The sequence below is a fragment of the Leuresthes tenuis genome, unplaced genomic scaffold (genome assembly GCF_036924035.1).
Source record: "Leuresthes tenuis unplaced genomic scaffold, fLeuTen1.0.hap1 SCAF_2, whole genome shotgun sequence".
Classification (NCBI taxonomy): Eukaryota; Metazoa; Chordata; class Actinopteri; order Atheriniformes; family Atherinopsidae; genus Leuresthes; species Leuresthes tenuis.
Window position 1 is genome coordinate 16678620 of NW_027325356.1, and position 23389 is coordinate 16702008.

At 37.6% G+C, this 23389-nt stretch overlaps 1 protein-coding gene across 1 annotated transcript; it reads right to left on the reverse strand.

Moving 5' to 3' along the window:
* Window positions 1–735: 735 nt before the first annotated feature.
* Window positions 736–22956, reverse strand: chs1 (chitin synthase 1). Its single transcript, XM_072380396.1, has 35 exons — window positions 22859–22956; window positions 22640–22719; window positions 18972–19107; window positions 18103–18288; window positions 17589–17790; window positions 15231–15391; window positions 15041–15116; window positions 14588–14706; window positions 13729–13906; window positions 13074–13170; window positions 12828–12924; window positions 12483–12604; window positions 12019–12114; window positions 11367–11531; window positions 11113–11260; window positions 10471–10536; window positions 10196–10368; window positions 9995–10053; window positions 9556–9756; window positions 9308–9476; window positions 9041–9156; window positions 7000–7179; window positions 6799–6903; window positions 6175–6292; window positions 5409–5490; window positions 5100–5332; window positions 3873–4009; window positions 3695–3776; window positions 3179–3332; window positions 2896–3000; window positions 2577–2687; window positions 2051–2188; window positions 1822–1901; window positions 1544–1613; window positions 736–901 (listed from the first exon to the last, which is right to left on the reverse strand). The coding sequence occupies exons 2-35, from the start codon at window positions 22684–22686 to the stop codon at window positions 836–838; spliced, it is 4275 nt and encodes a 1424-aa protein (XP_072236497.1). The 5' UTR covers window positions 22687–22719; window positions 22859–22956; the 3' UTR covers window positions 736–835.
* Window positions 22957–23389: the final 433 nt, after the last annotated feature.

The following is a 23389-nucleotide window of genomic DNA, read 5'->3' on the forward strand; positions in this document are numbered from 1 at the left end:
AGAGTGGGAATCACATTAATTTTAACTAAATGTTTCCTTAATACTAGCTCTGAAAATATTACACGCACGGGAGGGACTGATTACTGTGCAACGCAGTCAAGTATTTGTTTTAAAAAGAGTTCACACACAGAAAATGATGCACGGGTATGTTTAGCTTATATCAGGCTAATTAAAGTCAGTCATTTTACAGATTGTGACACAGACACCAACTGCAAGTGGGAAAAAACCACAAAACCAGATTTTTTTTGTAAAAATAGTCATTGTATCTTTGCTTGCAGCCCCATAAACTGCAATTTGTTCAATACCCTCAATAGTTAGACCCTAAATTTGCATGAGAACATTCGGATAATCTGTGGACCTGGTGCATTTACCTTTACAAACAATAAATACAAATCTTAAAAGCAAACATTCAGATAAAACATGTGGTCATTAAAATCACTCTCTCTGGTGATGTTCTGTTAAAACCCTCACCCACCTTCTCATTTTGCATTGTCAAACAAAGCTTATTGGATCTGTTAAAACTGATTTCCCTTGTGCCACTTTGGCTCCTCAAATAGATTACACTCCAATCTTCTGCTGGGAGGCAAAACAGCTGCTGCAGAATTGATGAAGTTTATCATTTCCTGTTTGGGCGACTTTAAGACAACGCTTGTCTACAAAAACTGTCTGATGATCTAACATCTAACATCTCAGTAATTTGATCAAAGAAGCGCAATTGTTTGACGCATCGTGGAGGAAACAGCTCCTGGATGGTAGGAATTGTGGATTTTGTTGCCGCAGATGATACCAATGTGGGCTGACTGCTACATTTTCTTGTGTTACAGCTGGTTACTGACTACAAGTCCTCGCTGGTAATAGAAATGGCATATTGGTTCTCTACAGTGAGTTCCTCTTCATCGTCCTATATTACAAAAAGACAGAGAAAAAAATACATTATTGGCCACATTTACAAGTAAATCATTGCTCCCTACTTCAACTGTACAAGAGTGTCTTTGGCTTTTGGCTAGGGTGTCCTTTCGTATTTGTTGCACCTTTATTGCAGTTACACGTCACACACTGTCAGATAAGTGAGTATTATATATATTATTTCTGAAATGTGTTTAAAACCTTTTGAAAAGCTGTAATGTCCATTTGTGTCGCAGTTGATCTGGGTCTATTCGATGTTCAAATGCTATGTTGACACTATGCGTTATGCACAAACACACGTAATGCATCTTCAGCTGTAAATACTCAGTGACAGGGACTATACAATCTTTGAATGCCATCTATATTTTCTAAAAGTTTCAAAAGGGTGCATAAAACTGCTTTGGTCTTGAGTGTCTTAATCTTCGGGTGTCTGTGGTAGAAGTCCTTCTGTTTTAGTGTTTTATCAGACATTTTTGTGCATGGTTGTGCTCATCTTTTCTTAACAATTTTCTCTTTATTCTTTAATATTGTTATGTTGAAGGGACCAGGTGGCAGAGCATCTGCGCCTAATCAAGCCAGGTTGATTATTTGTGTGTTTGCTGTGTGTCTATGGGTGTGACATTGTTTACATCCTTACATTTCTGTTTTTTGATTTGTAGTCTTTCTCTGAGCTGGTATAAGACACCACGTGGATCAGGGTGTAGACCCTGCAAACAGAGAGGCACAGATACAAAACAACTGTAAGAAAGATGGAAAATCGATGGTGAAGACATGAATGGACAGTAGTTTCCGTGAAGTATGGGAGATGTCATTATAACTCCACAGAAATAGCATCACGTTAATGACGAATTCTCTTCTCACGGTGGGAGTAAAACTAATGTTGAGGTTGTGGGAGTTTAGTGTTGGTTCATGTACCTGTGATACAGCATCGCAAGAAACTGGACGAGCAGAAGAACAAAAAAGGACAACAAGAACATCAAACTGAGAGGCTCCACCTGTCAGAACAAAACAACAGTAATGGTAATTAATTTTAGTGCACTTGGTGGTCACTGTCATGCTTCAAAGATATGTCACTGTCTTCCTTTGACTGCCTCGTCTCTGCAGCACATGCATCTTGAGCTGTGTGTGTGTTCCGTGTGCCAACCTTGAGATATTCTTCAGTGTTGTTTGAACCTATGGTATGTTTGGGGATCTTGATGCTGATGGTGTCACTTCCAATAGCCTGCAGGAAGAAGGTAGCTACCACCCAAAGCAGATTGATGATGAAATACAGGAAGACTGCCTGGGGGGAGAAAAGATGTCTTAATTTTAAATAGTAAGATGATATTAGATACAGTGCTGTCCTGACATGTGCACCGAAAGCTAACTTTCAGCTACCTTTAAAAAGGTTCACTGTCAAAATGGTGATAGGCGAATGGCTTTTTGAAGATATATACTTTGCTGAAGGAACTTTTTGGGTTTATGTTCTGTGGGGTTATCGCAACACCTCAGACACACAATGGTTTCAGTTTAGACAGTGTTCATAGTCATCTATACCATTCAGAAAATCGATGAATATAACTCTTTCTCATTTTAACTTGTCTGTTAGTTCTCTTTTGCTAAAGACTCAGATTTCATGAGGCACAATTAATGCAAGAGTCTCAAAAAATGGACACATAAGATTTGCATACCTTGTTGCGCAGTGACTTCAGTTCTCTGATGACCGTGTCTTTGTGTTCCTGTGTCTCTACTATAGGTGTCAAGTAGCGATCGATTACTTTGTTCCAGAAGTCATCCTCACCCTAAACACAGATGTTTAAGATTGAGTACTGTGTTATTCACTTGTTCAACTTAATGGCTCCATTTTGCATTAGTCTGTAGCTCTAGAAAGCATTCATCCATCTATCCATTCATCCCAAGGTGACATTGGACAGGTGGGGTATCACTGGGACAACTAGCCTTTTTCAGATAATTTGCTTCTGGCAGACTTGGGCTGATTGGGTCACTTACCTCGTCTAGTTTTTGCAGTTGTGGGGCGGAGAGGGTTTTCTCAATGGCTCTCTTCACTCTCTTTTCTAATTTCATCATTCGATTACTTTTCAGGATTTGCCGAGCCTTAAACACAGAGAGTCAATTACTCAGTGAGGTTTTTCTGCAGATGATGGAAAATAAAAGCAGCAATAACTAAAGAAATTAAAAATGAATGGTCTAAATGACTGCAGCCAATCTAATCGCAAACTGTTTGAAGAACAACTCATCAGTACTACATTTCATCCAAATCCCTCATAATCACCTGCTTTGTCAGGGCGTATTGCAACTCGTCAATCCTATATTGTGGCAAAATATCCTCGGGCCCAACTGCGCTGAGCTCTACATTAAGTGTGTCGGTCAGCATTAAGACCAGGTCCTCACACACGTCATCCTGATTTTTGTTGCGGAGCGTGAACCTGAGAAGAAGAAAAGGACAAAAGCAGATAAACGTGACTGCAACTTGATGATGAAGGTGTGTGAAGAAGAAGGGTGCAAGTGCACGGTGAGGGGAGCAACATAAATTCTACTGTTAGAATTCATTGATGTAAACAGCAAGTAAACAAACCCCACACGTATGTGCATACACGCCACGTTCATGCAATAGGCAACCATTTAATCATGAGGGAGGGAAGAAATGAAAACATTGGATGCATGTTTTGAATTTGCACATTGATGGAAGAAATGCTAACTTGGGAATTTGTTGCGATACAGCCAGTGTTTTATCTTTAGCCGTGGTAGTTTAGAGAGAGACAGAGAGACCAAGCAATCAATATTTTACCTTATTTGTTCTTGTAGGTTTCTCTTCATGTTGGCATAAGTCAGCTTCTTCAAAAACTCTTCTTTTACAGGCATCACCCAGTCTGCATACACAGTAGTAGCGTTATCATAATACCATAATACCTCACATGTTATGCATACTATGCATTTAGATTGTGAAGTAAACAAGCGATGCTCACCGCTGACTTGAAGCTCGTCTGTCTCCTCTAAATCATTAATCCTGAAGTCGTCATCATCATCGTCATCGTCATCATCATCATCATCATCATCTTCATCAGATGAACTCATGAAGCTCTTTTTCTCAGCACTGTAATCACTGTGGACAGGCACAAGGATATTTCTCAGGGTTTGGCATTATGATTTTCACGATGGACAGCATGTCATGCCATGTTTTGGGTTTTGTGTTTTCTGTCATGATTATAGTTTTGTTTTCAGGTTTTAGGTTTATCTGTCGTGAACAGTTTAAATCAGGTTTTTCTTTAAAATTTGCATCTTGGTCCTACCTCCTCCACAGCACGCACAACCCCACTCCCCCGGTTGCAACATAGCAATGTGTGTGCCGGTTTTTGTCTTCACAGAAACCAACAACTGAAGTCAAAGTCAGCTTTAAGTGTTCTTCGTTTTGGACTTGATCCATATGGTACTATTTTCAAATAAGGGGCAGTTTGACTTAAGAGCTAATTAAACAAACAGCTTTAAAGATTTCTCAGAAACGCGCCAAAATAATTAGCACCCATATAGATTATGGGGAGAATAGAAGAAAATAGAAATAGAAACATACTTTATTCAAAATGGTGGAAATTCAAAATTAGTCAAGTAGCTCAAAATATTTTTCTTTTAAAAAAAAATCAAATTACAATGATTGTATATTAGAACAATAACAACAACAACAATAATAAATGAATAGATAAATAAATAAACATATAGGAGCAGAACATGTCAGCTGTTAAAAAGCCTTATGGCTGTGGGGACAAAGGACCTCCTGAACCTCTCAGTGCTCCTCTGTCCTGCCAGGATGCTGTGGAGAGAATTTTTGTTCTCCAAAACAGAATATGATTTCCTCCTCATCCGTTGCTCCCCCACAGAGGAGAGGGTCTAGCCTTCTGCCTACTACAGAACTGCCTACTACTTGTTCACCAGTTTGTCCAGGCGCCTACAGTTTTTGTCTGTAGTGCAACTCCCCCAGCAGATAACAGCATAGAACAGTGCACTCTCAATGATAGTGTGCTAAAACATGCACATCATATCACTGCTGACATTAAAGGACCTGAGCCGTCTCAGGAAGAACAGACGTCTCTGGTCCCTCCTGTACACTGTTTCTATGTTGGCAGACCACTCCAGTTGTCAAAATCAATGGTTATTATAACAAAATATTGAGAAGATACAAGAGAAGAAAAAAATCATACCTGTGAGTGGTAGCAAGGTCACTGCTTTTCGACCCCCCTGGATAGTCTTCATCAGGGAGAAGTTGTTTCATTTCCATGGCTTCTTCTGTTGTGACTTCCTGTCTGGTTTGATGGTCCATTTTTGAGGTTCCCTGTGGAGGTATTTCGGGGTTGGGGGCTGGAAGTGCATGAACATTCTGTGCTTTCTGTCCTGTGATCTGTTGAAGCATCTGATTCTCCGCTTCCTGGGTAATCTGTAAGACAAAGGAAAATATTAATCCATCTGCCTGACAATTAAAAGACTTGTTTGTGACTGTCTGGCAACAGCACCTGTAACTTCATGTCCCAGCAGCAGAGTCTACAGTTTCTGTCACACAGAAGATTTTGTTTTTTCTTTTCTCCTCCCTCTGACCTAACACAGAGAGAGAGAGAGAGACAACAAGATGGACAGTTAGAAAAAAACATTAAAACAGACACATGGAGGATGATTCTTGGGGATACTGATTGGTATGATTAGAAAACACTCCGATTCTGTGTTCATGTGTTGGATAATTAACTTATCATTCAACATTATTTAGAGGGTTAGCCTCAGAAAAGAAGCAGCAAATGAGTGAATGCATGGATAATCAAAGAGATGTGTGTGTTTAGATATCAAGTAATTCATGGATTTGTCTCCTTTATAAGTAACAACACATTCCCTCAATGCTATGTGCATTTAGACAGTTGTATACTTTGTATGCAACTGTTAAGTTTAGCTTAGCAATGTACACTTGATCATCGTAATAAAACTACTCTGCTATTACAACTGTGAGAAAATATTCTCCTCTACTCTCGATTTCTACCCATTTTGTCATGACCATTCTCTATAGCTATGTTTACAAACACAATTACTTTTTAAAGTAGGGATTACTTAGTCAATTATTGGGATGTTTCCAGATTAATTGATTGGCAGAATTATATTTGCAGAAGTCGATACCTCTGCTTAATATAATGAATAAAGCATGCAGTGATTAGAAATTGAATCAATCGTGAAAAATATTTGTTATCCGGCCTTAACCGCGATTGTGATTTCTGATGGCCCAGATTATTTCATTACTTGTTGGATTCCCTTGTGCCCCAAGACACATTGTTCATGTTAACCAATGAGTAGATGGTAAGTAGGAGGTATCCACTGGGGATACAGATGAAATACATCAGACCATAGATAATCATCCCTGAAGGAGAAATATAACAGAAAGAAAAAATTGAAGTAACATTTTTTTTTAACATGACATAATGCAACGCGTTGTAACATAACATAACATAACATAACATAAACATAAACATAACACAACACAATGTCATATGACATGATATGACTTTACATGGCATGGCAAAAAGAAACTGCCAGCATAACATAAACTATAACATATTTTAACATATATTTTAACAATCAGTGTTTTGCTTTTTCCTATAGGATTTCCTGCTGTTGACTGAATCTTATCATTTCTTCTTTATCATTTTATTGATCGCTTATTGGTTATGTTTTTTGCTAAAAAATATTATTGCTATTTTTTTTTTTTAGAATAAAGAATATATTCAAAATGGAAAAGAAAAAAATAATCTATTTTTACAGTAGTGATAGGTATGTTTTCAGTAGCAAGATGACCATACAAATGTACCCCTCCCCCTATAACATATCAATGTAAATGCCATCTCTTATTGTATAAAATATACATACCAAACTCTTGTGGGTGTAGAATAGCTGTCACAAGGTACATGATTGCCATAGAAATCAAAAACAAGCCAGTGGGGGTCAAGAAGGTGCCCTGCAGCACCATGTCACCTAAAAGAAGAATTGGTGTGTATACCTTTTAAATTAGTATTTATCTAAAAAAAATGGACATAGAGTAATATGAAGTTAAAATAGGACTGTACCCACCAATGATGGAAAAGAATGACGCTGTCATGAGGAATGCATAAAGAACACTCAAAATGCCAGCAATTGTTATCTGAGTGTTAGCCTTGGTGATAAAACAGATGAGGATGTACAACACGGGAGGCACGCATGCAATGAGAATGGAAGTTGTTCCAGCGATTTTGAAGATGAACTGAAAAGCACCTGGCAGGAAAAGGCACAGAGAGACAGAAAAGGCAATCAATAAAAATGGAGTGCCAGTAGATGGAGAAAGCTGCTAATACACAAAAATCATTAATGGAGATCTGCAGGAAAAAGGGAGTTTCATCTATCGTTACCATCACAGCTCATGATAAAGTCACTCTTACCATATGTTAGACCAAGTCCACGGGTGTTTAACCAATTGGTTGATACTCGCCCTTTTTCCCCAATGACATTTGCCAAAATCATTGGGTGGATGATTTTACAGTTTGAAAAACAAGTCAAGCTCACCTTTGACTTGTTTTTGTAGAATTCATGCTTCATTGTTTTTTTTTTAAATCATTCTTTTTACCACTTATTTGATGCATTAAGGTATCTGCACGTGGAATCGAAGGGGATAGAGCATTTTCTATTGAGTACTATGATTATAGAATGACTTTTTTTTTTGTCTTATTCATTTATTTATGCTTTAACCATGTATGTCTGTACTTACGCTTTACCTTTGTTATTGCAATAGACTCAAATAAAGACAATTTCCGTTTGGGATTTAATGAAATATTAAATTCAATTAATCATTTATCTAATAGCGGCCTTTCCATGAATACAATTATTATATATATATATGTATATATATATATATATATGTATATATGTATTTATGATATGATATGCCTGACAAAATTAAATCATATAACACAAATTGTTTATGGATAGCACATGAGTTTTTATGGCATTGCATGAGTTGTGTAACTACAGCACACTACAGCAAGATGTTAAGGAAATGAGCAAACTTTCCTGCTGGGATTTGCTTAGTCACTTTAGTCATTCTAATTCAAACATCATAAACTGCATTATTCTTTTAGCAACCCAATGGGACGTTTACGTTAGGTAGGTGTGTGGATGAAACCGTCACATCCATAAGTAATACGACTGCTGATCAATTTTTGATTTTGAAATCATGATCTTGCTGCTGTCAGTGTCCACAATAGATTTTATGTGGAACGACTGAAGTGAAATAATTTGAAAGTGAAAACAATGGTTTTCATATAAGGGGTTTAACAGAAACATTGCATTAGATATTCAGAAGTTACACCTTTTCCCCATTTTCTTCCATAATCTTTCCATTGTAACAAACTCAAAGGTTATTGGACAATTGACTGATAAGCCCTTTTATTACGCCAGGTGTGACTGTTTACCCTAGTTAATTCAGAATAGTTTATTGAGGCAAAGGGAAGTTTGTTTGGTCAATATGTGGTCCAATGACGTCCCAAGATACTTTGCACCACATGTTGGTCCAGAGGTTCAGATTTAGTCAACACTGATGGGATGATTCTTTACAGCATAGATGGCTAATGACTCAGGACATACAGCTGAAGCAACCCAAGACTGACCTCAAATTTGACCTGATCTCAACTCAACTTAATATGCTTTTTTTCTTACTGAAGATAAAATTGAAAACAGAGAGCCTCTTAAAATAGCAGCAGGTGGCTGCAGGGAGGCCTGACAAAGCATTGAAATGGAGGGCACTCAGCTTAAAATCAAACAAAAAAACACTGTCGGACATGTGCTCAAATACTAATGAAGCTGACTGTAAGTAACCGTTTTACTAGGACACCTCCAGGATTTGTTTATCAGAGCTGAGTAAATTTACTCAAAAGCAGCATGAAAAACAATTGGATGAATATACTAAGTCTATTTGACTAAATATATTCAACTATTACTGGCACACGAGATAAGATGAAACAATTAAAAGACTCTAAGAAAATTGGTGAGGCAGTGGTAAAAGACCTGGGACGGTTGGCGCTGCTGCAGCTGTTGATAATCGCTCAAAGAAACTTTCGGCATAAAGCAAACCTAAACCTACCTGCTACCATTAGAGTCACAGAGGCTGGGCCCAGGATAGAAGATCCAACGGTGAACATCTGATAGAAGATATAAATCCTTGAGATGGATGTGTTTCTCTTCACTGTCTCTGGACCACTGTATTTAAAACATAACCAAGGAAGAGTTAGCACGAATATAAAAAAAACTTGCACTATCACAGTAAATGTTAGAACCTGAAGATTGTACTGGGACCACAACAATTAGTGTCCAAAACATGATAAAGATGAATCACTAACCTATCACTAACCTGTGCAAAAGGTCCAGTGTATTAGCCAGTGTCGAAGGCCCCCATCGTCTCCTCTGATTGTAAAACTCCTTGAATTCCTCTGGCGAGTTGGTGTATGCATCTGATGCAGCGTTGTATTCGACACGCCACCCTTGTTGCAGCAGCAAAGTACACAGCCAACGATCCTCCCCTGATGATGAATGTTCAAACATAAATTGTTAAGAAACTACAGTAGGCAAGCTAAATTTCTGTGGACTGCTTGTACCAACCTTGGTCATATTGCACATATTCTGAAGCTCTTGTTGATGTTGTTGTGTATCTCTTCAAAACATTGTCATCCATCAATGCAGACCCCCTGAACAGGCTGAAACATCCCGGACTGCACAGCACGGAGCCAAACACATGTTCTGCTGTCTTCTGTAGCCAGTGGCCTACTGCATATTCAAACTTCTGGTACCAAACCATTGGACCTATATGGGTTGTGAAAAGAGATTTGCAGTGAAGTATGGAGACAAAAAATGAAAAAAACAACAAAAAAAAACCCTGCATACAGCACATTAAGTGTGTGCCAGACTGGATCAGTCCATGGCACTTAACTTTTTCAATGTATGGATGAAGAATACAGTGTTACATTTTTTTATCTAAACCTGTGTGTCAGAGTAGAAACACCAAGCAGAGAATTTCAATAAAAAAGTGATGTTAACTTACCCATACCAGTAGGATGGATTCTACCACATGCTGCACCTACATTGTCATACATCCTCAGCCTGTTGATGAATAAAATGTTCCATTACAAGGCAACAAAACAAAAAAAGTATGTCCTGTCCACAATTAATGTTGCAAAATAATGACATGTCATTGGAGTGCCATGATGGAATAAGTCAGCTGGTTGATTTGTCTGCTGCTGACCTGTCTACAAGCAGAATCACTGCCTTAGGATGGAAGTCAGTGTCTCCGTCCAAAGCCAGGATGTATGTGTTGTCATCTGCGATGAATTTTCTCTTGTTGTCATTGTCATACTGAGGCATCATGAAAATCTCGCCATCCATAGAGACCAAACTTTCTCTGGTGTTGTTCTGGCGCTGGAATAAGCAGGATAAACATCATCATTCATTATGTCGCTATCACACACCCTCATTATACCAATATGACCAATATTTATGCAAATGGTCGAATTCTCTTACTGGGATCTTTTGAGGGTTCTTCACAATGTAGCCCTTCCAGCCAAGCAGATAATACATGTACATTATCTGAAAACCATAAAGCAGTCCGTAGTGTGAAAATCCAAGGTGTTACTGACATGACTGTAATCTCACCAGTTTATTAGTCCGACCAAAACTTTAACAAAAGGGGATTTGCTGCATGTAAATGTCTTGCAAAAAATGTATTTTAAGTAACCAATGTGGAGGTAAGACAAAATGATTTGATCAATATTCTAAAGACAACATTTTCCAACACTTGTAGATACTGCTGTACAATGGCGTCTATAGAGAGATTGTCCATTAACAGCATAAAACAATGTAAAACAAGATTTGTAGAGAACACCCACAATCACAATCAATACTATTAATTCTTTGCATGGAACAAGCACCATCCTTTTGCAATACAAAGTAGGATTTAATCAAACAGTTATAAGAATAGAAATTATTTTTCAGGCCACTGCTTAGCAAAAATGTCACAGATCTACAAGTTTTAATCACCAAAATATGAACATTTGCGGTTTCTATCTTCTGCATATGTTGGTGGGCAAATTGGGTAGGGTGTCCATTCAGTCCAGTATTACACAAAAATATAGACACTGTATAAACACCATTGCTTCTACATACCTGGGACCATCTTTTTTTGTTCCTGATGAGACCTTTGTCTTTGAGGTGAATGTAGAGCATGTTGCCTTCTGGCATGACAAACATCAGCCTCCCACCATAAGGAGTCTCAATAATTGACACATCGTCTGCCTCTTTATTGGTAAACACCCTGAATGAAATAATGGATAGATGATTTGTCACAAAGAGAGATGTATAGGTACATATGTGTTTATCTGTACTCTATATATGGACAGTTGATCTGCAGATAAGCTCACCTATAAACCTCTATTACAACATGGATCAAATCCTTGACATATCCATTAACAAGCCTCTGTCCTGTGTCCTTTTCAGTCATATAAGCATCGTCTACAAAAATGTGAGACTCAAAGTCAAAACAGTCCTTATGTTCTTCCTTTGGATCACCTCGATAGCGGTCCAACCTGAAAAAGACATACAAACAAAACAGCAAGGGATAACTGTAACAACACTGTGAAATTATTCTCTTAATTCTCTTCTTCAGAGAATCAAAGAAGAAACAGATAGAATATTACATTTAGAAATGTTAAAAATCCTGCACACTACACACTTACACCACATTTTGAGCTGTTGAATATCTCTACCTCTACTAAAGACAACTAAAGACTTGGATCAATAAATCATACTTAATGTTTTGTGCCACATTCCATCAGACTGAAGGCTCAATTGAAGGCTCTCAGATTTTTGTTCACTTGTGTGGCTGAATAAAGGTGAGCACTGTTTCAACAGTCGTCAAACCTAACACTGATTGTTAGGTGCTTAAACCCTCCTGGTGGCACGTTAAACCAGTAGATGTTAGCCAAGGACATTTTCAACTGGGTCAAGCTCTTTAACTGACTCGTAAAACAGGAATTAAACCCATGCTGTGTATGTACAATACCTATATCTAACCTGAACATGGACGTGAGAATCTTCAGCATTTCATCATAGGTCTCATGCCACATGGTGGCACAAAGATACATCATACAGCTCTGTAGTTCATCTTGGCTGTGGAAGAGAGGGTTGAGGAGATGAGATAGGAGACATTTCTCACGAGACACAAAAGACTTTGTAATTATCAATAATAAATAAATAACTAATAAATTAAGTCATCCCACAAATTCATCAAAGCAGAGAGCGTTGCACATATTGCAAATATTGCAAATATTGCATGTCTGAATAAAGCTGTAAGGAACTTTATCATGTCTGAATGACAGAAAGGCATGTTATTCACAGGCTGAAGAATTCCGTGAAGTTGCCTATTCTATGTCTGAAAGGGGTTACACAGTATTTTTTACCATGGGAAAATATTACCACACTAAAATGAAATAAAGAATAAAGTAGGCAGGGGATGTCTGTTCTTGGACTCCTCTTACTTGTCTTGGTTTTGGGCTTTTGGGAGCTTCATCTTGGTGTTGAGCATAAGGGACAGGTCGATGAAAGCAGATTCATAGAGACGACGAACAAAGAGCTGAGAGGTCCTCTCGATACGCTGGACCTAGATGCATTTTGAACCACAAGAGCATTAAAGTAAATACTTTTTTTGTCTGATCTTGAGATAAAAAGCATGCTCACTGTAACATGGTTTGATTATTGAAGTTTTACAGCCTAAAACTAACAAGTTGATTAATCCAAGAACATTTATTTGAATAATTGGAGTCAACTGGGCTTTCAGAATCTTATCATAAACAGAAGGTGTACATGTGTGTTTATACTGATACCTTGAGCTTCCACACGTAGTAAGTACACGCGACGAATCCCAACCACATACACACTCCCTCCAGAGCCAGCATCAGAAAAGGCCATTGCAAGTAGTAGCTGTTAATGAATATTTTTAACAAAATAAGCACAGTTGGTAAATGTGTGTAATGTTAGTATCTGGATCACTTTGGAAACTGCACTGTACACACTTTTGTTTGTCACATTTACAGAAATAAATGTTCACGCTCATCAGCAAAATAACGTACCTGTTAAGTGAAGTCCGGCAGATACTCTTGGTAAGCTCAACTAAGACCACAGGAGTTGTGTTCTTGTGACTCAGCAAGACCAGACTTTCACAAAACTCTGTCAACATTTTAGAAATAATGAATGAAAATGTATTATATTTCATATATAGCATTGAGCTTACATCTGCCCTCCTAAGCTTTTGGCCAAATATTTATTTGTGATTAAAAACATGACCGAACAATTGGAAACTTTTTTTTTTCAATTTTTTTTTAAAAGAGGGTAATCAAAATAAAGTAGAACACCGTGGCACCAACAATATCTTATGTGTTTCGGAAGGCTCATGATTGACATTTGTTTCATGAGCTACATCTAACTTTTACTGGACTTATTTGTAATTTACATTCCCACTGATTTACAGTAAAGGGAGAAGCTGAACAATAATATAATATAGTGACGTGGGTTATCAAGAAGATTGTCACTGTTTGGGACCAAAGTGGAAGTTGGTGTGCCCTCAGTTTTGGTTGCTATAGCAGCAGCTCTGTTATTGCGCCTGCACAGGTAACTAGCAGAACCTGTTTTTAAACAAAATATAAGCCTGCAAAAACTTTATTGCAAGGGGGGAAGCACAATCATCAACAATAACTGTATTCACAAAAAAAAGAAAGTTGGCCTCACCGGTGATGCTCCCTTGCTTTGCACCATCCAGTTGTTGTGCTTGAGTGATGAAAAGTACCAGTCCTAACAGAAGCACAGTAGGTCCCGTGGAACATAGCGGTAGTGCAAAACTCATCCTGACAGCATGAATCTTACAGGCCACCACACCAAACCAGTGGCAGGCTGCTGAACAGAAGGCCTGTGACAGAGAAATATTTATCAAGCCTACAGCAGTTTATAATCAGAGGTTTGAAATGACATTTTAAAGTTTAACAGTTTATGGAGTTCTCAGCCTACAGTTTTAAAGCGCTGCAGTTGGTCTAATTTAAATGAAGTCATACTACTTAGGTTGCGATTCTTAACTATTCAAATTATTCTGACAAAACAATGGAGTGCAGAGGTGTTCTAATCCTCTGGGAAAATTAGCATTAAGTGGCTTTATCTGTCACTATTCAAGAATCAAATAATATGATTTTTGCCAGCAATCACACAACTGGTTTGTGATAAATTTGAACCAGCATATGAAAATGTTAAATCTGTTGGCAGGAGACATGATGTTGATCCCAGGAAGCTTACTGGTTACCATTTGAGGGGCTTTAAAGTCCAACTGGTATTGCCTATTCATGTCTGAGTCAGATCTGGTGGCATGCAGTGGGGAGTAAAATAAGAATTGGAACACTTCTGTTATACTATATCAAAACCTTGTTGCAATCTTTCAAAGACTAGTTTAATTTGACCAAAGCTTAAAATTGGCCAAACAATTTCTTACCTATTCAGATTCCACCACGGGAAGTACCATGAGAACCATGAGTTATAGTTTATTTACACACATATACTATACCGTATAGACCATTTCTGTCTCAGTCTGTCCTTTACTTGCCTGTAAGAAAAAGAGCACCAGGCCTATTTGCAGGATATCCGATTTGTCTTTGCTTAGGTCAAAATCAGACCAGACGATGGACTTGTCAATGAGCGCGTAGTAGATCAGGTATACTGCCCCTAAAAAATAATAAAACATATTGAGTATAGTAATAAATATTGAATATAGTAATAAAGTACAAATTCACAGTATGGATATAATGAAAATAAAGCATGATGAAACTAATAAAGTATAGGAAATTCAAATGATGTTATAACAGGTTTCCCAAATTACAAAAAGTTACAACAGGAAACCCCTGAGATCAGAGAAATTTGTTTGTTCTTCAGTGCTAATGTTGGAAATGATATTCTCATAATCACATGATGTATCTCAGAACACGTGTCATTTTGTCGGTGTGGTATTTTGACAGTTATACACTGATCAGTGATACTGACGTTGATTATGGATAATTACCTATCACTAAAATCCTCAGAAAGCTGCTGATGACAAAGACAAAATCCTTGAACCCGTCCAGTTCTGTCAGCGTATCCTGTGAGAAAAAGAAGTCTCACTGATCATTTCAAATCAAAATTTTATGCATGATAAATATGCAGGCCTGGAGCTGTTAAATATTACGTTGAAGCTTTGGGATAGATAAAAATACCTGCATGCGGTTTGTAGCCTGGAGTGGGTTTTCCCACCAGCAGAAGGAGATAAGGAGCGAACAGAAAATTCCAATGCCGATGTAGACAAAGCAGTCGCTACTTTGTCGATCCACAAATGATGACACACGAGCATAGAAGTCAATTCCCAAGAGGCAGTAACCTGTTAATCAGTCAGTGCATCAGTTAGGCAATTAGTAAGTTAGGGGCATCTCATTTCTGTTTTTTTTTTAAATGTTTTCCTGAAAAAAGGGGCAATGTTTGTTATTTTCAGTTTTGAAGAAATTTAGTTTTTTAAGACCTAACCATGATCGCTTTCTAACCCTGACCAAGTAATGGTATTTCTAAGAACCAACCAGTAAATGGCAAAGGTGTACACAGTTAACAGAACACCACATACCGAAATTCAAGATTATAAAAGAAAGCTTCCTTGTATAAGTATTTTCCCCGTTGAAATGGGCATTACACAAGTCAAATACAAGGAGCTATGTCAATAAATTTATATAGAAGTCATTTTTGTACCTTACCTTGATAATCTTCTAGCTGTTGGCTGAAAAATAAATTGAAAAGTTCTTTCATATTGAAGTAGGTGTATAGAATTTGTGGACTACACAAATATCTTTTGATGGATAGAGTGATAATACTAGCCAAGTAAAATGTTCAAATGATCCATGTTGTTATCCATCTAAGACATAACAACACCATTGATTCTGAAATGTATTTCTCTGTATTCAGCTAAAGTATGATCGTAACTTTAGAGTCTATAGAGATGAATGCTGTGTTTGTTAGCATTTTCATGATTTTGCAACCTTAATAGAGGCTACAGCAGAGTTTCACTGGAAAAAAACTAAAACTCTCATAAAACATAATTTGTTGATACATATCCTCGTATGCAATTGTCTCTGTTTAGGTTGTGCAGAACGACATGGAAAAAAAAGCATCAAATAATTGTATATAGATGCAGAGTTGTTCTGCACAGAAAATGGATTACTGGTTTTAAAAGGCAAAACGGTCTGCATTTGGAAGTCTGAAGGAATAACAGAAATGACTGTAATCTTCTTCTCATAAGATTTTCTGTATGTTACCTATCTCCTTTTCCCGGCTTAGCCATTCCACCCCCACTCTGTAAAAGACATCAAGTGTAGTGCAGACACAAAAGAAACTTCCAAATGATATACTCAAAACTCACATGGTTTACTGTGGGAAATGTAAGTACAAATTCAACTCTCTGCTTCATCCATCTCCTTGTGACTCAAGTGTGCTGCATAAATGTGCTCTTTACATACAAAATGTCCCTCGTGAGCTTAATCATGCCCCTGATGACATTTTCTACCAGAGTGTAACTGAAACAGGGATAAAAAGAAAGATTTTCAGGGAGACACTCCCAAATCACTTTAATCTGTGTAACTGTGTACTGGTGATTAAAAACGTCAATTTACGCCTTTCCAATGCGGCTATTCAGGGAGAGGTGTAGATAACGTTTGCAAAAACAACCCCCACAACCTTAGTAACCCTTTTCAGCTCCATCTGTTCCCACTGCGGTTCAAGACCCAGTGAGGACTAATGAGATAACATAATTGGTAGGCGATTGTGACTTTGCACCATGATGGCCATTCCAAGCATGTCAAAATAATGCAAATCATGTAACAATAATTCTGAGACCAAATGCTGACAAAGAGGAGGAAATAAGATGTGTGTTGCATCAGTACTGTTTGTTATCATCCTATATGGCATTTTTTAAGCTAATGTTCAAACAGTTGATTGCTCTAATTTTTTCTTTTGATAGGTTGCTGTCTTGTTTTTATTTTTTATGTAAATATTGCCTCTGAGTTGAACCAATCAGCATGAAACCCTGTCCCTTAAGATTTGTCTCATTATTCTAAGATTGCTGCCCTTCATGTTCGAATCCTGTACAGGATTGACCTAGCAGTTAATAAATCTTACAGTTGTGATCTTAGATAGTTGTCACATTGAATGTGGCAAATTCCCAACGCAAAAATGCAAACGCAGAGAACCGACTAATAATCAGACAGTTGCATCACTTTAGGGAAAATCTTAAGGGAGAACGAAGGAGGCAGAAAATAACTGTCAACTCTTTTGGCTTCACACCCTTATTACACCTAATTAGGAACACACAAAGATGTGACAACATGAAAATGAATCCTTCAATTGGATGCCCTGTGAGTGTTGCAATTTTGTTCAGGAAAAATAGGTTAAAAACATTGAAACTGTGAATGCAGAATGGATTAATGAAATCTACTCAGTGAGTCTATCCTTGTTTAGCAGGATACCAGTACCCTTTAAACAACAACAAAGAACAACAATCTTTCCTTAAGCTAGAGTAAGTTCAAGAGAGTTACCAGCCATTGTAAGAATGAGGGAGCAGATTGGGAACACAATTCTCCAGGTTTCTCTTTGTAGTCGGTATACTATCTGCAATATTGCAGAGACAATACAAACTCCTCCACTGATGAAGAGATTAGTCAGTACGTCAAACTGAGGCATAACGATGAGCACCAGGACAGACGTTCCAAGAGACACCAAACACTCAATGAAACAAATCTGGAAAAGACACAAGAACACATTTATATTACTATATTAATATTATCTTAGCATCAGATGAGTGGAAAAAAAGTAAAAACCCTAGCTTTGCCTATAGTGGCACCACTTACTGACACTGTTCTTATTTTCACTGGCAGGTGTTACTTTTACACCCCTAAGACATACTTCTTCCTTCTTTCATTGTACATTTTAATGAATGCAGATCTATGTAAAGTTGTGAATAAGAATGTAAATTAACAAGTGTCTTGCTATATTGTGAAGCCACTGAAAGCAGGTCATGTAATGAATTAATAAAAGATTAAAGAAACGTACGAATGACATGGTCTTGAAGTTGGGCCTCACAAAGCTCTTGAAGGCACACCGCCATAGTGATTTTAAGAACACCAGGAAGTTCGGGCAGACCAGGCAGAAGACCAGCATCAGCATGTAGAACTGCTTTTCCTTTGCGCTGCGCATAGAATGTGGACTGGACAATGTTGACAGCACCAAGAGAGAGCCCTGAATGGAGAAACAACCAGAATGTTTTAAAGAGAACCAGCTGAGACAGAAGACCAGCACTTTTGTTTATTCTTTCCCAATTAATACACTGGTAGGTTTCTCTCTTGCTCTAGATTAAAATCTTAAAAAGAGGTTGTCAGTCCCTGTGCGGCACTAGAGTTCATTATGAAGAAAGAATGAGAAGAACAAGGACAAAGATGTGTTAAAAACTAAAAGGACAAAGAGGCAGAAACGGTTACGGACTGATAGGAGAGTATGAGGATGTTCTAATGGGACAGCAAAAACAAAGAATATAGAAAAGAGACAATAAGGTTTAAAGAGCTCATGTACTGTAAGCATTGGCTATACCAACAATATCTTACATGTTGCTTTGTGGTCAGGTATGCTGAGAGAAATTTGTTATACTTTTTTCATAGGATTAAACCAGAGAAACTTTATTTCAACAGCAATCATTTAAACAAAACTGATTAAACAAATTTGGAATTAACAATACCACCTATGAAATAACCATTATCATAAGCACATACTGAAGTTCAGTTTTTTTATATTGTCCTAAATGTGCTTCCACTTAAACAGCCTGACAAGCTGCTGACAAGGACATTGTACAGTTATGTGAATATGGCCACATTGGAATCTTCTCTTCAAAACGATTACAAAGTATACAGACAAAAAGACAATCTTACCTTAGAAATAACAGCGCTGGTCAAAACTGCCATCCCCACAATGATAGCCACCAGGTATTGGGCCACCAAAAGGCAATGCTGCTTCTTCTCCTTCTCTGCCCCTATGGGGTTCAGTTGGAATGGATCCCATGTGTCTCTGAGAAACACACAATGATACGTGTGGGTCACAAATAGTCAATGACCAAAAGAAATAAACCCTTACGGAAGAAGTGTGTTTGTGCTCATACAAATAAAGAGTAATAACTGCATTTATCAGATGGTGAGTTTGCATGTTCACCCTGTGCATGCGTGGGTTCTCTCCTGGTACTCCGGTTTCCTCCCACCATCCAAAAATATGCATGTTAGTTTAGGTGGTGACTCTAAATTGACTCTGGAGTGAGTGTGAGCATGTATGGTTGTTTGACTTGTTGTTCTTTGTGTGGTCCTATGATGGCCTGGACTGTTCAGGGTGTACCCTGCCTCTCAACCAATATCAGCTAGACGACCTCACAGCCCTGAGTTGGATTAAGCGAGTGTAGAAAATGGATGGATGGGTTCATATTTCATCAAAGGTCATAATACAGACGTTTTGTAGTTAGTTTAAAGATTGGTGGAATGAATAGTTTGGCTCTATGGCAACAATGAATAATACACAAGGGGAATTCGAGGCTGAATTCTGACTGATGAAACTACAAGTACACATCAAACATCTCAGAGGATAAGAGTGGCACCGAGCCATCGAGAACCGTACCTTGTGATGTAAAAACGTCATTCTCTGACCAAGCCTGTAGAATAATTCTGACTGTACCTGTTACTCAGCAACCATGCTGACTTTCAGACTACTCAAGTCTAGTCTAGCTATCAGTGTCTTGGTCATACTGGCTGAATAAATTCCACACAGAATAATATTTAGGGTGTGGGTTTCTATTTGGAACTGATAACACTGTGATCTCTGATCTTGGACTTTGCCATAGCAACGATCAAAACTGCAGCTAAGTTCAGATTCGGAATGGACACGCTGGCAGAAAATGTTTATGTGACATAACAGTGGATGCATATGACTCACCTCTTTATGCTATGTTTTTACGTCTTATGTTTTATCATTTTATGTTGCACATACAACAGTTAACCTTGTCACATTCTTATCATAGAAAAGCATCTGATTTAAACAGATCTTCAGCACTTTCTTTGTGTGGAAATCACATTTGAATTCTTAAAAATATTTTTGTAAAATAATGTCTGTAAGGTGGCCCTGTGATGGACTGGCGACCTGTCCAGGGTGTAACCTGCCTCTCACCCGATGACCGCTGGGATAGGCTCCAGCCCCCCCGCGATCCGACCGACGGATTAAGTGGGTGTAGAAAATGGATGGATGGATGTCTGTAAGGTGTTTGGTGAAAGCAATCCATTTTTTAAAATAAACATACCATTTAAAGCACATTACACATTTTAAAGACATCAGTCCAGTCCAGACAGAGAATGCTGCTGTTTATGATGCTAATTTTATTATAGGGCCGCATTGTCCGTCAAGAACTGTATCTTTGATATATCATTCATTAACTGGTGACTTGATATATTTTAAGGTATTAAAAAATCTCTGTGATTCTTGGAACTAACAATAGAAAGGACTATAAAGCTTTTTGTATATCCTTCTTTCCTTCACTGTGTTATATTGCTTTGTGTGTGTGTTAAAGGTCGGCAAAGTCATATACTCCAAAGTCCACATGCAAGGGAGTCATTATCTCACGGAAATCACTGCACCTGAATTGCAAGAAATCCATGTTTGTAGTCTAGCTTTCACATAGGACATCACCATGAAACATATTTGTGTAATGCCTGCTTTAGTTGTTAATTTTGCACACTTCAAACAAATAATCAGAAGGTGCTTTACTCCAAGATAGTTTTTTTCCAATCAAATGAGAAATCAGTAAAAGATCTGGGTTCTTGGGGAAGTGTTCTAGAAAAGACAGTAGCCGAAATTGAATTTCAGACTTGTACTGTTCTAGTAGACCCCCAAAATAAGATGAACTTTTAATAAAGCACAAGACCTCTTTAACGGCGCTTCTTAATGGTGGTATTTTCTCGTCGTCACTTCAGTAACTGAGGATCTCACTGGGCACAGGTCAATAATTTTCACCATAAAGGCTTAAAAAAAGGCTTCCATCTAAACATAATATTTTATGGAAATGATAGCAATTATTTGTAAGATTGAAAAATTACAGCCCTTTCTCATTACAAAATATATGATTTTATCTGCTAACTGGCAACACCAGCAGACCAGGACTTCAACAGAGCTGGGGCAGCTCTGTCCCATCTGTTTTAATGCCCACATCATATTGGTTATTGCATCACCTGTCACGAAATGAGCCCCATGTACCTGGAACATTCCTTTACACTTGCAGGGAAACTGAATAAAAATACAAGAAGCAACAGCAGTCTGACTTTTGCATATTTTGATTGTAAATCTCCGAGGCAGATTGGTCCAAGTTGCCTTGACTTCATGGATAATCAAAACAATTTTCATCAAAGAACAAGTTTTTTAAAGTTCTGCATTTTTTAACCAAGAAACACGATTCTTTCTCTGACTCAAAGATCCAAACGATGATTAAAACTATAATATGTATTTAACATTTAAACGACATCTCTAACAGCAGGCGGTATCTGTTGGGATGACATCAACCACAGCAATAAAGAGGAGCACCGCAGCGCACAGGGGAAATTAAGTATTTCCTCAAACTGCAAATTATATTTAATTGAAACCTGGTAATACAAGCAAACAGTTTTTAATTTCATCCGGTACTAATATCTATCCCAATAACAATTAACCTACTAACAATGATGAAAAGGTTAATAAGAGACTTGATTGTGTGGCTATGGATAGGAAGCTAAATAATACTGTTTAATTTAGAGTTTAATTTATTTTTGACTCATTCTCAAAAAGGAAATTATAATAATGCAGGACATATAAATGACCAAAAAAAAGAGGATTTTAATAAAATATAAGATCACGAGATGTAATAATCGCAGATAGTTATATTGTCAGGCTGCCTTTATTTTATCATCTATTATTAAAGCTTGATGCCATGATAATTAACATACGCTGTCCTGAAATCAGTAAGTAAATTCACTCTGTAAACTGTCACTGTTAAGCGGAAATTAAAACCAAGTTTGTATTATGTTATCAGCTCACAATCTGAAGAGTTTTTTTTTATGGGAACACATAAATAAGTGAAAAATACATCTGAAAATAATGTAAATATAATTTACAATGTGTACCTCTTGCGAATGTGAACATAAATAGGTAAGGCAAGGCAAATTCATTTTTTTTGGCACAATTCACAACTATTACTAGAATAAAAACAACTACGTCTTCCTCAAGCTGCTTCTCCAGTGGATGGCACACAAGCCAAAGACAAGAACATTGATTCTACTTCCCAAAGAGAAAGCGTGAGCAAGACAGTTTTCCCTGTCCATTGTGTATACTTTATTTAATCAGACAGGCCAATTAAGATTACAGCAGGGGTACTGGGCTCACTGGGCTGCCAATAACCAAAATGTAATTCATCAATTTGAATGAATTTCCTGTCACAATTTGCCCTCAGTGTTATTTATGTTACCAGCTCAAATAAAAGAGAAAATAACAGAAAACTGCCATAAAGAGACACTACATAGAAGGTATTAATGCTTACCTGTGTCTTCCCTCTCTTTTCTTTCCCCTGTATCGTAAGTCCTCCATGGAGCTTGTCTACTCCACTGCTTCAACAGGGACCTGAAATAATCAGTCGTTTCTGTTTGAGTTCTAACATTACAAGATGCATGCTGGACAAAAAATGGATTTTTTTTTTACTTACGATCCAAAGTCCACAAAATATCATACATAAGAAAGCAAAGAAATAGTATTTTTATACCTTGACAATCCTCCTTTTGATAGGATCTTTGTCTTCAAGTCCACAGTGCTCTGGATTAGAGTTTAGTCCCCTGTCAAAGAAGTTCTGCCTTCAGTTCAGCTACAAATTTTCTTCTGTTTGCAGATATCAGTAAACTTTTAAAGATCAACTTCACTTATCCAAAGTAGAAATGAAATGATAGGAAATGCCAGCCCATAAGTGCGTCACTTTCTGTCTGTCCTGTCAAGCAGTTTGTCCTTTGTTCACCTGTTTTTCAGCCTTATCTCCAGTTTATAAAAGTGACACCCATATAGACAGTGAGGTTAAGCCCTTTTGCATGCGTGTGTGTTCTGATTATTATATTCTATGAAAGATAAGCAGACCAGGAAATGTGTGCATATGAAAAGGTAACCATAAGGATGAGTTATATCAATAACCTTAGGAGTGCACACGCCTCACATATCCATTGTGTGTATGTGTGTGTGTGTGTGTGTGTGGGAGGGGAAATTAAAGTTTGTCAGTGGCAAAAATTGTTCAAGATATCTACAGTTT

Bases quoted from the DNA above. Each gene is read 5' to 3' on its own strand.
- chs1 (XM_072380396.1), bottom strand. From the start codon at position 22,686: ATGGAGGACTTACGATACAGGGGAAAGAAAAGAGAGGGAAGACACAG. The intron at 13,907-14,587 runs GCAAGTAAAGGA...TCTCTGTCACAG, and splicing joins TGGTGCTCTTTTTCTTACAG to GCCTTCTGTTCAGCAGCCTG. The intron at 13,171-13,728 runs GTGAGGCCAACT...AAATGTTGACAG, and splicing joins AAAGCAAGGGAGCATCACCG to AGTTTTGTGAAAGTCTGGTC.